Genomic DNA, 14,151 nt, shown 5'->3' with positions numbered 1-14,151 from the left:
ATCAAAGCCCATATACCCCATTTCGCAGACAGGAACTAGGTAATCCCAGACTCCAAAAAATAACCGCCCACAATGTCCGGCTTCCAGACCAAAGCGACCATCACCTCCTTCGGGGGCCAGCTCCTCAAGCTCTCCCACAAGTCCAGCACCACCGGCACCGACATGGCCGTCAACCTCTACCTGCCCCCGCAGTCCACCACCCGCGCCGTCCCCGTCCTCTTCTACCTCTCCGGCCTGACCTGCACCCCGGACAACTGCACCGAGAAGGGCTTCTTCCAGTCCCAGGCCTCGGCCCGCGGCGTCGCCATCGTCTACCCGGACACCTCCCCGCGCGGCCTCGACCTCCCCGGCGAGCGCGACAGCTGGGACTTCGGCGAGGCCGCCTCCTTCTACGTCGACGCCACCCGCGAGCCCTTCCGCCAGAACTACCGCATGGAGACCTACATCACCAAGGAGCTCCCCGAGATGCTCTTCCGCGAGTACGCCGGCAAGCTCGACCGCTCCCGCGTCTCCATCACCGGCCACTCCATGGGCGGCCACGGCGCCCTGTCGCTCTACCTGCGCCACCCGGGCATGTACCGCAGCGTCAGCGCCTTCGCGCCCATCGCCAACCCCTCCAAGTGCCCCTGGGGCGAGAAGGCCTTCTCCGGCTACCTCGGCGATGACCGCGCCGAGTGGGCCAAGCACGACTCGACCGAGTTGGTTAAGAACTGGAGCTACGGGCCCCTGAACGCCCTCATCGATGTTGTATGTGGATAGTCTCCTGTAGAAGGATTGAATGAGTTGAACTAACGATTGTGCGACAGGGTCTCGGCGATAACTTCTACATCCAGAAGCAGCTTCTGCCAGAGAACTTCGAGAAGGTCGTCAAGGAGAAGAACCTTGAGGGTCTGTCCCTGAGATACCACTATGTAAGTCAAACCGAGCCTGAGAGAAAGCATGTCGGGATAGGAAGTTGACAGATGACCACAGGGCTACGACCACTCCTACTTCTTCATGGCCTCCTTCGCCAAGGATCACGTAGACCACGCCGCTAAGCACCTGGGTCTCGGATCCGCCTGACTAGAAGGCCGGAACCAGAGACTATAAAGAAAGTAAATGGTTCATCTTTTCAGGTCGCGGACGGGTAATTCACCATGGCGAGAAGAGGGGCGGGGGATCGAATACCATAAATCGTGTGTGTGTGGGAAGAAATATTGCGCGCGCGTAGTCGTCCATATTTTAGTTTTAGTAGTATGCTGCTGCTGAGATTCTTGAAATTGAGAACAATAACTTTGACGTATCATCCACCCGTTCCATCATAACGTTCGTGAAAGAATCGAATAATATGCGTCATAACTTCGCTCCACCCCCTTTCCACACGCATTTTTACGTGCTGTAAGAGCATTCCGGGGCGGCGTTATGAAGCACAGAACGCCAACTGCCAGGTAAATGAGAAAGCGCCGGCCATGATGAGGAGGATAAATCTAGAAGAAGCACGCGAATGACGAGGCCGGGAGAAGCGCCTAACTAACCCGCCTCTCCACCTCGGGACTCAAGCCCTCCTTCTCGAGCTTGGCCCGCATCTCCGCGTCGGCCTCCTTGCGTATGCGGTTATACGCCAGCTTCTCGAACCGGCTGAGCGCCTTCCACCAGTGCTGTCCGGCCTCGTGCTCGCCGATGCGTTCCAGCAAGTCCGTCGTCCTGAGGCGGACCTCGCGGTCCTTGTGGAAGAGGCCGAGGGCGATGTAGAACAACCCGGCGTGGGACTCGGGCGCGAAGCTGAGGAGCAGACAGATCTCGTCGTAAGAGTGGACGAACTTGGAGAACTGTATGTAAATCTCCTTGCTCTGCATCGGGTTGAGCCGTTGGGTGCGCAACCGGTCGTGCATGTGGTGCAAGTCGAGACCCTTGAGTGGCCTAACCTGGTACATCTGTGCGAGATCCTGAGACAGTCAGTCCGAGGCCCTGCCGCTAGGGGAACCTTCGTCAAGCCTTACCTGGATAAAGCTGTAGTAGCTTCTTGTGTTTCTCCAGCCTTCGATCCTCGTCACGTTGCCAGCCAGCTCCTTGTGTTTCGACTGCTCGTCCGGCCATACGTAGCCGTGTCCGTTGATGCCGATGCTGCCCATCTCCAACTCGTCGCCGCCAATGTACAGGGCGCTCGCGCCGTACACGCTCTCTTCAAAGGCGGCGGCGATTCGTGTAAACTTGATAACCCAGTCCCTCCACTTCGCGCGTATTACTCTCTCGCCGTGTCTTGCCGCAATGCTCCTCAGGATATCTTGCATGAACGCAGCGTCTCCCGTCAGATCACTTTCGGCAGCGACCTTTGATGTACCCCCGACAAGTCCGGCGTAGGACGGATTTTGCTGCTGGAAGTACACCATACCCTCAGTCACCGGTGCCGGATCAATCTTGCTACTGATCTTGACGCGTCCTGTTGGGAGATCGCAGAGGACGTCCCACCATTCAGGATGTAATTCGAACGTCGGGTTTGTCACGCCAGCGATGAATCCTGGTACGTTCAGAAGGTCGTCGATTTTGGTCAAGTCCGTGTAAGGGAACGCATGCCGCGTGAAGCCCCTGAGTGTGCCGCCGGATGCCAAGGCGCATGCCGCCAAGACGGCTTCCGCAACATCACCCGACGGCATGTTGTGTCCTAGGAAGATCACCCGCTTTTGCGTCAACAGGGCGTTTACCAAAACAATAATCGGGTGTGTATGAGGCCCATTTGTTGTCAATTGCGGGTGTAGAGGGAACGGTTGTGGTGATTTGCCCTGGGGCTCAGAGAACTTCTGGATCAGTTTGATCAAGGAGAAGTCGCCCACGGTTTCTGGCATGACGGCAACAGGCACCTTGATTGGTACCGGAATGCCCTTGTACATGACCTTGCTTTCGAATTCGTGGGTATCTCGGGGCACGGAATATGTCGAGCCAAGTTCGATATGTGCTTTGGTTCCTTTTCGCGACACACCTGGCATTTTAGGAGGTTCGCGACTCGCATCGAATGGTTGGTCGCTGACGTGCTCGCCACGATCTTCGGCCATCCGCATCTGAATCATCTGTTCAAACTTCTCGACAAACAGGTCCTTGTTGTCGCTGGCCTGAAGCAGATGTCTTTCGAGCAGACTTAATTTCGGCATGAGAGACAGGTCCATGGCGTTCACAGCATCGTACAACATGGCCAAAGTCTCGGGAACTGGTGCCTTGAAGTACTCGTCCAATGCTAAAAGAAGAAGAGGCTAGAGAGGTTTAGTCACCCGAGTGCGCGAACACAGTCAGGGGCGCATCTTACCTTATAGATGTGCAAGAACGGATGCCTGGTGCAAATAGCCATGGCTTTGACTACAGCACCTCTCTTGACCGTCTTGTCTTGTTTCGTATTGACTAAATTCAGCACGTAGATCAACGGAGGCCCTTCGCCCCCTTCCGGTTCGTCGTCAGTTGACTCGTCGTCGTCATAGTCATCCAAGTTCTCCAAATCTTCCTCGTCCCCTAGGTCTTCGCCCTCGTCGTCCTCGTCGATGATACCCGCTGCGCGATTCCTCAAAATCTTCCTCCTCTTTTTCCTGGCCGCCTTGGCCTTGCGCTCTTCGTCTTCCTCCTCCTGGCTCGTATCCTTGTGCAAGAAGAATATGGTCCAGTCCTGATTTCGTACGTGGGCCTGGTCGGGCAACATGAGCTCCGCCAACATGTGTTCATCGCCAGTTATGGAGACGGGATACTGGTGCTCCATGACCGGGCCTCGGTCAATGTCGAACGAAGCGACCAGGATGTACTCGACATGATTCTCGGTTGAACCCCGCGGGTACTGCGAGCGCAATTTGCGTGGAGGGTGCGCATCGGGATTGTAGCGCCGCGGGGCGGACAGCGACGAGTGCTGCGACGAGACGCCAGTTGAGGGCGTCTTCGATTTGGAGCTGGGGTTCGAAGAGCGGTCCGTCTCGGCGATTGGCGGTGGCTGAGGGGATCGCGAAGGGCGAGATGTGTTGGACATTTGCGACGGAGACCTCGAGGCGGAGGAGCCTGGAGGGAAACTGGAGAGTGAGGTCCGACGACTTGGCCAGGGGCCGTTGGGAGCTGGAGCTTGATATTGCTGTGTGTTGGAGTAGTTGCGCGTGAGAAACGGCAGCGCGGTCTGTGTCGAGGCCATGCTGAAGCTTTGCTGCTAAATTGCGGAGCAATTCAGATCGGTAGTTTTGGGGGATCGAGGCTTGCGCAGGCTGCCGGTAACCAGAGCCATCCAATGCACTGCGGTGTCGAGGTCCGTTCGGGGAGGTGCAGTGAGAGACGCAGGTGCAAGTAGAGTTGGACGTCTCCGATGTTGCGACGGTGGGCGGCCTTGCTGGTGGTGGTGGTGGTGGTGGTGGTCGCAGGACAGGTTTGGTCAACGGCTCGCGGCAGCCAGGGTCATTCAACGGATGTCCAAGTGCGACATCAACGATGCGACCGAGAAGGCGGAACTCTGATGTCGAGTATCGTCGGGGTTCGGGTGACGAGTTGGATGGTGGTCAGGTTGAGCCAAGTGCGAGTCGCGGGTCCCAAGATGCGGAATGCGAGATAGGGAGAGCGACAGCAAGTGTAACTGGGAGCGGGAGGGAGGGATGAGCGGGAGGTATTATTGGCGCTGTACGGATACTTCGTAGGGACCTCCAAGCACTAGAGAGGTAGCAGGCGTACCCGTTGCGGTGTTCGGTGTTCACGGCGGAAGCACGCTGAAAGTATTCCTGGACACCTCAGTTGCAGTTGGTAAAGTAGCGCGTGGAGGCGTTCTCAGACGATAGCCGGATGCGCTCTTCGAAACGTCAGATGCGGGCAGTAAACTTAGAAGTGACAGTACTGGAGTAAACCACCGCAGTAAGGCAGAGAGATGTAGAAACAGGATCGCCCTCGGGAGTGAGAGGCGGTAGAGAAGGAATATCCTGCTTGTTCAGCGTCAAGGTCAATGCGGTGGAAGAGAAGAGCACCGAGACACGATCTGCTACGAGGTTTGGTCTGGTCTTTTTGGACTGTCGCCCTCTTTTGCCTTGTGATCCCAGATTCACCTCAGTCAAGTGTCTGGAGGGTAAGGGTGTTGAGGGTGTATGGACCTGGTAGAACTCCTGACAGGGGATGGTTTAAGGTGTGGTGCTTCTTTTTCCTATTTTTTAAATTGTGCAATCCAATCCGATCCCCCACCGGCACGAATAATGCTCAGCTAAGGCGACCCAAGGCAAGGTACACCTTTCTCGACCAAACAGCGCGTCTGATTGAAGATGGAGGGAGGTCTGCCCCTGACTTGACACTAAAAAGGGGCATAGCCATCTCTGGTTGGTGCCCACGCCGCGCCGGTGGCTCTCCGCGTGTCGCCCGGCACAGTGAGAGGTAGATATCATCGGTTACGAATAGAGACTCAGAGACCGCTTCCACGGCCACAGCTACGGCCATGGCCGTCTTTCTATCTTCAGCGCCTAAGTTGTCTTGGGGGTCGGTGAGGATGCTCCACGCCACGGACAAGGCAGCGACCTGTGAGCTGAACAGACACACAGACAGCGAGTCTGTCCGTCAGGCAAGACTGCCAGATAGACAGCCCGATGGCGGGCAGCGGAGTGCGGACGGACTCTGAACAAAGAAACAAGGCGGCGGTGGACGCTGCAGCAGTGCAGCTGCGGGATTCATATCCGTGGGTATCGCCGTAAAGGAGTGGGCTTCGGCCGATGGCGATGGGCAGTGTTCTGCGAAAGCGCCGACGAATGCGTACGCAGCTTTGCTGATCACTGTTCAACTGATTTCCTGATTCCAGGTTTCTCGAGAAGGAATTCCCCCTCTTTTGCGCCTTTTCACAAGGTCTTTCGAGGTTTCGGCGGCCCCCAATATTTCCTAAAGGGCCCTGGACCAAGTCCCCCTCCTTTCCATTCTCCTTTTTCCACGTTCGTTGCCTCCCCTGTACTCACTCCTTTCCCTTTTTGAGACTCCGGTGGCCCATGCTTTTCCATCTAACCTAAAATTCGCTTAGCGCCCAGGGTCCTGACATGAAACCCCTGTGGCTGGTGACGCGTTTCCGGCAATAGGATTCTCAGCCACATTTCCCTAGCCTTGCCGCACTACGTAAGGCCGACATGGGTGGTTGATGCAAGGCTGCGGTTGTCACGGAAAAGACGCCTCTGTTTACATTCGGCTCCAAGCAGCTGGTCTTGCATCTGGATCATACCTTACCAAAAACTGACATACGCCGTCGGTTTGATTCTAACACAGAAACCAACATCCATCGCCTCTATTCGATACCGGTGCACGATTTTGTAATTTTGGGATTCCTTTTTCTTCTTTTCCTGCATCATCACCGCACACTCAACAACTACCGCCTGACTCTCCAGATTTCGCATTGTTTACTTTCGTGCCAAGTGGGCGCGCGGCATCGCATTTCCTGAGCAAGGCATTCCCTATTTCCCACCCGCATCTTTTCCGCCCCAAATTCCTTCAAAATGGTAGGCCAGGGCCCATCTCGCTCGCATACGAGTTCCTGGATGAGCGCATGAATTTTGACCTTGCGAACCCACAGGCAATGCCCTCTGGCTACAAGCCTTCTCCACTAGGGCCTTATGGCTCCCCGCGCAGCTCGCCCTTCCGACGACCAGAGTCTCCAGCATCACCATCTGCTGTTCGCCAGCCTTCAACACAAGTGACACCTTCTGGATCACCGACAAAGGCATCTTACGCAACCAACAACGGACGATTTGGCAACCCGACCACTCCCACAGACACCGCCGACAGTCGGACACCCAGAGTGCGAACGCCCACCGGCGAAAGCAATAACATCGTCACGTCCCCACCACCTGCACGGCCAGGCTTGAAGAAGACCGTTAGCCACGGAGGAGCAATGTCGCAACTGCAGCCCGCCCAAGTCAGAACGCTCAGAGAAGGGTTCGAGATTCTGGATCGCGACAGCGACGGCATCATTAACAGGGAGGACGTGGCGGACATGTTGAATCAGCTGGGTAAGTGAGCAGTCCCAGGGTCTGCGGTGCAATTGTTGACAATTTCCAGGTCTGCCGGCAAACGCATCAGATGTATCCCAGTTTTTCCCTCCGTCTGCGCCTCAGACGATGACCATGGCCACGTTTCTCAATTCCCTGGCCACAATGCTGGCGTCGCTCTCACCCCAAGCCGAACTCCTGTCGGCATTCTCAGCATTCGACGACGACGACAGTGGTCAGATCAACCTGAACGAGCTGCGGGATGCGCTGCTACACACGGCACCAGAGCCCGGCGAGAGACCGTTGACGGAGGCCGAGGTCGAGAAGGTGATTGAGGGATTCACGGGCCGGAGGGCGTTCAACCGCAACATGCAAGGCGGCCTGGGCAAGCGCGGCGAGGTTTTCAGATATCAGGATTTCGTCAACTCCATCATGGGATCGAACACGGCGTCAGAGCCAAACTCGGCGGAGGGGTCGGAAGACTGAAGCCGAAGCGAGCAAGGTCTCGTCGCGCGAAATTGGGTGTGACGACATTGGGTGAGCGGCATGTGGAGACGAGCAGTCCGTAGCCGCGGGGGAAAACAAACACAATATTATGGAAACGGACGGATTGACGAACAGATTTGGACATGACTGCACTGTAATTTTATTCACATCCAGAGCACGCCGGATCACGGAGGTGTCTGGTATAATTTCGGCTCTGTTTCACTGCATTCTGTGCCAAGAGAAAACCCGTTTGGCGCCGGGTGACAAACCGTTGCGGTTGCGGCACGCGCTCATTGTGACGTTGACTTGAACTCGAGGGACTCCGGACGAGGGACAGACCCATTCCTGTATCTGTACCTTAGGCCCAGGCCGGGGACGGGACCGAGCACGATGCCGTTGAGGACGGTTTCCCATGGAACGGGGCACCGCGCATGGGGATTTGGGTAATGCGAAAGGCTGGGAAACTGTAAATAGGCCGCCGTTGAAGGCAGTGCCTGCACGTATTCTGCACCCGCTTCGACTTGCATGCAGAGGACGTTAGGACCCGCCGTATCCCGGGCTTCGCTGGACTCGAGAAAGGTAATTTGCGATGGGCAAGAGGAGGGGATAGTCATTGGTGATGCCATCAGTCTGGTTTGGAGGAGGTTGGGAATGCACATCAGCAGCATCCGCAAGGCCGGTCTGCATGCTGTACGTACAGCGGCGTACCGCATGAGCAGTGGGCGGCAGTGACTGGGACATGGGGGCGCCCCGAGCTTTCGCTTTCACTTTTCAGGGACCTTTTTTTTTTCCTTTCTCGTGGTCGGTGGCCGGGTGTCATCAGCGACAGCAACTTCAACTTCGGGCGGTTCGGCGGCCCAAGGTGACAGCGGTCAACGGCGGACGCTGATTGGGTCTAACTCGCAGGGTCCGGAACGGGGACCCACCGAACCTTCTCGAACCGGCCCGCTGGGTTGCAGCGGATTGGGAGAGCAATAGTCGTTTGTTGCAAACGCCTCGATATGCCGATTTAGCCTGTACCCGAGGGAGGGACGGGAACCATGGCAGTGCGCTGAAGCGTCTGCCGGCCGAGCTGCATTTTTTCATGTTACTCGCGTGCCATCACTGTAAGACGCCTTGGCTCTTATTATTTTTCCTCGACCTGGAAATATAGCGCTGGGTATTATTCAATCCTCGACGTCTGATGTCCAGTTATCCCAACTATCAGGACAGACGGCCGGTCCCTCGCAAACGCCCTGACGCCATCTACTGTAGGGCCCGAAGCTGGAGGACCTGCTACGGAGGATGAAGTCACGAAGCTGATCAGCGTTTCCGTCGGAGCAAGCCTATCCATCATCCTGGTCAACTCTCTAGCCAGTGAAGCCTGCGCACCTAGACAGACATGACATGTCCCCCGGCGACCTGATACTTTGCGCATGGTGCGCCATTGGCCAGACAAGCACAACAGAGAAATCACGGTGGCTAGGAGACGAGGTAGGAGGGCAACAGAGCAGGAAGACAGTCGTCCGCGACCAGTCGTCTGACGATCCCTTCATCCCTTCATCCACCACGGTGCAGGTAAACAAGTCGACGCCTTGGGCTCACCATTGGCTACCTCGCGGCAGCGAGTAGTCATCGGGAGGCGGGACTGGAGCGTTTGGACAAGCTTCCTGTGGGGGAGATGTGGCGGCTGCCGGTCCTGGTTACATCAACTGCAGGCCCAGCACAGTCTAGTCTGCAGGTATCAAGTACACGTTTTTGCCGGCGGCGACCTCCAATGGGAGTTACCCATGTGGGATGCCCAGACGAGACAATGACAGTTGACGGGCAGTTGGTCGACATGCAGAAGTGAGGTGTTGTGTTGTTTTCCTGCCTGCTGTGGAAAACAAACCCGGTGAGAGGCGAAGGCGTAGTAGGAAACACTGCCAAAAGGCCCGCCAGCTGGTATCATGGGGATAATGAGTGTAAAGTGCTCTGGTTGGCGGTCGCCGTGTAAAACGGACATGGCCTTCCATCCACATCACGCACGCCCAGCCGAGAGCACATGGGCAGCATCCAGGGCCTTGTCCAGTCTCCGTCTCCCCCGTATCCATAATCCATCCGTACCTAAGGTAGGCACAAAAAAAAGCGAGATAGGTACCGGGTCATGTATTCGTAGGTTCGGTAGGCAGGAAGGGGAAGAAGAAAAAAATTGTGCACAGCTGATAAATCGTTCATGTCCCCCGGAGCGAGGCCTTGCCTCGCCTCGCTTGCTGTTGGAACTCCTGTTATTTCACCTCCCGGTCTGTTTCCTTGCCTTGGGCCTCCTCAGAATGACATCTGAGAAGCAACGTTGTGCAGTTCCCATCTGAGCTCTTCCTGCTACTACTCTCTTGCCTCATTGCGTCCACGACTTCCGCCTTACGCAAAACCTCCACAGCTCCCCTCCATTGCCTGCCTATCCGCCTCCCAGGCTTTCTCGACCACCTGCCTCCCGAGTTGCCAGTCAGTGTCCACACACCCAATGGGCTGTGTGTCTTCTAGCTGAGCCTCCTCTTGGTACCTACCTACCTATTACCTATTACCTACCTTACCTGGGCTGCCTGAGCTTCCTTCCTCCGCCCTTTCCTTCCGCCCTCGCCTTAACTTCGACTTTGGGTGGTCGCCAACCTCTTTCTCTTCTCCTCTCCTCTCATCCTCCTTTTTCGTCATTGTCTTCTTGGACTTCTTTACCAGCTGCAATTATCTGCCGACAACGCCCAGGCTCAGGCCCTTTCGCATTCCACTCCATCTGAGTCAAGGTCACACCTGCCTTCAACCGGGCGCACCCAAGGGGACCAAAGAAAAAAAAAAGTTGCTGCAGACGGTTCCTTCACTAGGCCCGTTAATGCGCTTTGGGGAATCCCGCACAAGCATAACCTTGCATCGAGGTCTGCCGACCCTCCTTACCTAATTAACCAAAAAATAAGCCTGCGCATTCTCTTGGTTCCCCTCAGAGGGCGCTTTGCTTTATCAATGAAGCTCTTTGCAAAGAAGTCGTCCAAGAAGCAATCCGGCCAGGACGAAAACGACTACGAAAGTAACAACTTCTTTCCCCCCTCAGAGGCTTCTTCTCCTACCAGGTCGCCCACTAAGTCGCCGACGAAATCCCCCACCAAAAAATCCTCCCAGCCCGCCTCTCCAGGCCTTCGGGAGACAAAGTCATCTCGCACATCCCGCTCCTTTGGTCGTCACCCTACCGACCCGGGTTCTCGCAGGAGCAGCAAGATCGACTTTGATACCCATCCCCTCAACCTCACTCCTGAAGAGCGAGCAAAGAGACTGTCAGCCATGAGCGGTCGCAACTCCCCCGGAGCCATGGATGTCGATCGTGACTCCAACGCCGCTCCCTCCTCTCCTGCTGCCGCTCCCCAGCAGCCCGCTGCTCAGCCCTCCGCCCAGGCCTCATTTTCTGTTCCCATTCCGAATGGCATCAACACAAATGTTAATGGCAATGGCGATGCCCCTCCCCCTCCTCCCCACAAATCAAACCCCTCCAGCCCGGTCCCTACAACAGAGGACGAGGCCGAGGCCTACAAGGGTGCGGGAAACAAGTTTTTCAAGGAGAAGGATTACAAGAATGCCATCCTCCAATACACCAAGGGTATGTTGTCGTTTGCTGCGCAGTTTGCGTCGCCGCAATTACTAAGCGTCTTCTCTAGCGATCGAGTTGTGCCCCGATTCCGCCACCTACCTGAGCAATCGCGCTGCGGCCTACATGTCCAACACCCAGTATGAGTACGCCCTCGAGGACTGCACCCGCGCCGCCGACTTGGACCCCGAGAACCCCAAGATCCTCCTCCGTCTGGCGCGCATCTACACCAGCCTGGGTCAGCCCCAGGAGGCCCTTCTCGTCTTTGGTCGCATCAACCCTCCCCCCTCCGCCAAGGACCAGGCTCCGGCCAAGGAGATGCTTAAGCACGTCACCGCGGCCCAGAGCGCTCTGAGAGATGGCACCGCTGGCTCCATGGTTCTCCACGCCCTCGACCAGGCCGAGAGACAGTTGGGTTTCGGCGCTTCCAAGCCTCGCAAGTGGCAACTCATGCGTGGCGAGGCCTACCTCAAGATGGGCACCGTCAATGCCCTCGGCGAGGCGCAGAACATTGCCATGGGTCTGTTGAGGAACAACAGCCAGGACCCTGAGGCTCTTGTCCTCCGCGGCCGTGCTCTGTACAGCCAAGGCGAGAACGACAAGGCCGTCAGTCACTTCCGCAAGGCCATCAGCTGCGACCCCGATATGCGCGATGCCGTCAAGTACCTCAGAATTGTCCAGAAGCTTGACCGTATGAAGGAGGAGGGCAACCAGGACTACAAGATGGGACGCTGGCAATCCGCCATCGAGAAGTACACCGCGGCCTTGGACGTCGATCCTACCAACCGCGGCACCAACTCCAAGATTCTGCAGAACAGAGCGCTTTGCAAGACCAAGCTCAAGGACTTTGACGGCGCCATTGCCGACTGTGAGCGCGCTATCAGCCTTGACTCGACATATATCAAGGCCCGCAAGACCAAGGCCAACGCCTTCGGCCAGGCAGGCAGGTGGGAGGATGCGGTTCGGGAGTGGAAGTCGATCCAGGAGCTTGATCCCGAGGACCGTACCATTGCCAAGGAGGTTCGCAGGGCAGAGCTTGAGCTCAAGAAGAGCCAGCGCAAGGATTACTACAAGATCCTCGGTGTCGAGAAGGACGCCGACGACAACCAGATCAAGAAGGCCTACCGCAAACTGGCCATCATCCACCACCCCGACAAGAACCCCAACGACGAGCAGGCTGCCGAGCGTTTCAAGGATATCGGTGAAGCCTACGAGACCTTGAGCGACTCTCAGTAAGTGATTCAACTTTTCATGCTGAACCAGCAAGTGCTAACCATTTCGCAGAAAGCGTGCTAGTTACGACAGCGGCGAGGACCTCATGGACCCGTCCGACATGTTCGGCGGCGGTGGCATGGGCGGCGGCATGGGTGGCATGGGCGGCATGCACGGAGGCATCGACCCTGAGATCCTGTTCAACATGATGGGAGGTGGTGGCGGCTTCGCTGGCGGTGGCGGCTTTAACGGAGGCGGCTTCCCCGGCGGCGGCGCACACTACTCCTTCGCCGACGGCTCCGGTCGCCCCCGCGGCGGCAGCGGCTTTGGCGGAAGAGGCTTCAACTTCTCGACCTGACAATCCGAGTCAGAGGAAGACGAAGCAGAGCTTTACGACGAGTCGACCGAGCCGGGACGCAAGCCGGGCGGCTCATTCGCCCAAGAGACGATGAAGAACCACATGAAGCGGCGCCGAGATGGCAGCCAAGTTGTGGATAAAGTACGTCAGTACGGAGTCTGGGTAGTGGCCGCCTTGGTCCTTGTCCCCGTACAGCTCCTGGTACTGGCCGCGATACTTGTGGGATTCGTGTATATTTGCATCATAGGGGCCCGGAAGCTGGGCATACGGCTCCGCGGCGGGGAATGAGTCGACTGCAGACTGTGGCATCCGGGATTTGTTTCTTCGGGATAGACATGACGCACAAAAAAGTCACACCGGCGGCGTTACAAGGCATCGATCGATCGTCCCTTTTTCAAACTTTTTTCCACCCCTTTTTTTTCAACTGTTAGAGTTACGACCCCAATTTCACAAATTCATGAGAAAGAGAGAAAGAGAGACCCATGGGTACACGTCAGTTTCTGTTTTCTGGTTTCGCAAACATTGGGGGGTAAGGTAGGGGGAGGCGTCCTCGGCATTTTCTCTCCACGACGAGAATGCCATCTTGTCATTCAGGTTAGGCATAGTTTGATACCTGGTAATTGAACTCTAGACCATGTCTCGGGCAGGTTTATGCCAATCTCGGTTGCCGCTGCTCACTTTGCGCGTTGGTGATGATCCATAACATGTGTAAATTTTGTGACAGCCGTGACAGCATCACGGCTCGGGTATCAATTGTCTACTTTCCCTCTCCAGCAAACCAAAAACCGTCCATTCATCCCACCTAGTTCCCCCCAGGCCTCCCGCTCCCAACAGCCTTGGTCGCTTCCAGCACCCTCCCGACATCCTCCCTGAGCTCCGGCATACCCCTCTCGACGTGGTCCGCCAACACGTCCCTGAACTGCGCGAAGGCGTTCATCTTGCCGCGCATGAGCTGGTTCCCGCGCCTCACGAGCTCGACGAACTCGCGCGTGTAAATGTCCGGGTTGCGGCCGTTCTCGACGTACTGGACGAGCTCGGGCGGGATCTTGGGCAGCGCGCCGGGCAGGTCGGGCGAGGGCGGGGCGCCGGCGAGGGCCGTCATGTGGACGCGCTGGAGGGAGGAGGAGAGGGCCTGGACGGACTCGGCGAGGGCGGGGCCGGAGGAGGAGGCGGAGGTGGAGGCGGCAGAGGCTGCGCCAGCTGCGGCGCCGGCGGAGGGGTTCGAGGGGTTTGTCGGGGCGGTGTTGTAAGTTGTTACTTGGACCATTATTTGGTAGAGGTCTTGGATTGTGTCTTTGAGCTGTTCTATTTGGGGGGAGGGTGTGTTAGCGGGTTGTGTGTAGGCGCGGCCTTTGGGTGCTTACGCTCGAGTTCTGCTGGGGTTGGTTTGTCCATTGGCGCCATTTTTGCTGGTCGCTCCTTGTTGTTCCTTCGAATTGGGGGTCGTAATGCGACGGGGAACTTGGTGGGGATAGAAGTGGAAGTTATGGCGTGGTGAGGGTTTCCGCGGATGCAAATGCGATGCGACGCGACGAGGCTGAGATTTGCGACGGCTAAGGTAGTTGGATGTT

General features: G+C 56.9%; 5 protein-coding genes across 5 annotated transcripts; 3 read left to right on the top strand and 2 right to left on the bottom strand.

The window, feature by feature from the left end:
• Nucleotides 1-72: 72 nt before the first annotated feature.
• On the top strand, nucleotides 73-1,062 carry CkaCkLH20_10893 (S-formylglutathione hydrolase; the record flags this gene model as incomplete). The annotated part of the gene is made up of 3 exons (XM_038893607.1): nucleotides 73-747; nucleotides 807-911; nucleotides 973-1,062. 3 exons carry the CDS (start codon nucleotides 73-75, stop codon nucleotides 1,060-1,062), a joined length of 870 nt encoding a protein of 289 aa, XP_038741156.1.
• Nucleotides 1,063-1,505: 443 nt separating this feature from the next.
• CkaCkLH20_10892 (spindle pole body interacting protein) lies at nucleotides 1,506-3,979 on the bottom strand (the record flags this gene model as incomplete). Its single annotated transcript, XM_038893606.1, has 3 exons — nucleotides 1,506-1,925; nucleotides 1,980-3,224; nucleotides 3,278-3,979. 3 exons carry the CDS (start codon nucleotides 3,977-3,979, stop codon nucleotides 1,506-1,508), a joined length of 2,367 nt encoding a protein of 788 aa, XP_038741155.1.
• Nucleotides 3,980-6,523: 2,544 nt separating this feature from the next.
• CkaCkLH20_10891 (uncharacterized protein) lies at nucleotides 6,524-7,421 on the top strand (the record flags this gene model as incomplete). Its single annotated transcript, XM_038893605.1, has 2 exons — nucleotides 6,524-6,956; nucleotides 7,006-7,421. 2 exons carry the CDS (start codon nucleotides 6,524-6,526, stop codon nucleotides 7,419-7,421), a joined length of 849 nt encoding a protein of 282 aa, XP_038741154.1.
• Nucleotides 7,422-10,394: 2,973 nt separating this feature from the next.
• Nucleotides 10,395-12,580, top strand: CkaCkLH20_10890 (dnaJ domain containing protein; the record flags this gene model as incomplete). Its single annotated transcript, XM_038893604.1, has 3 exons — nucleotides 10,395-11,022; nucleotides 11,081-12,242; nucleotides 12,295-12,580. 3 exons carry the CDS (start codon nucleotides 10,395-10,397, stop codon nucleotides 12,578-12,580), a joined length of 2,076 nt encoding a protein of 691 aa, XP_038741153.1.
• Nucleotides 12,581-13,382: 802 nt separating this feature from the next.
• On the bottom strand, nucleotides 13,383-13,984 carry CkaCkLH20_10889 (putative transcription factor subunit Med10; the record flags this gene model as incomplete). Its single annotated transcript, XM_038893603.1, has 2 exons — nucleotides 13,383-13,885; nucleotides 13,945-13,984. The coding sequence occupies 2 exons, from the start codon at nucleotides 13,982-13,984 to the stop codon at nucleotides 13,383-13,385; spliced, it is 543 nt and encodes a 180-aa protein (XP_038741152.1).
• Nucleotides 13,985-14,151: the final 167 nt, after the last annotated feature.

This window comes from Colletotrichum karsti (assembly GCF_011947395.1).
Source record: "Colletotrichum karsti strain CkLH20 chromosome Unknown Scaffold43, whole genome shotgun sequence".
NCBI classification, from domain to species: domain Eukaryota; kingdom Fungi; phylum Ascomycota; class Sordariomycetes; order Glomerellales; family Glomerellaceae; genus Colletotrichum; species Colletotrichum karsti.
This window is presented reverse-complemented; position numbering and strand designations above follow the sequence as displayed.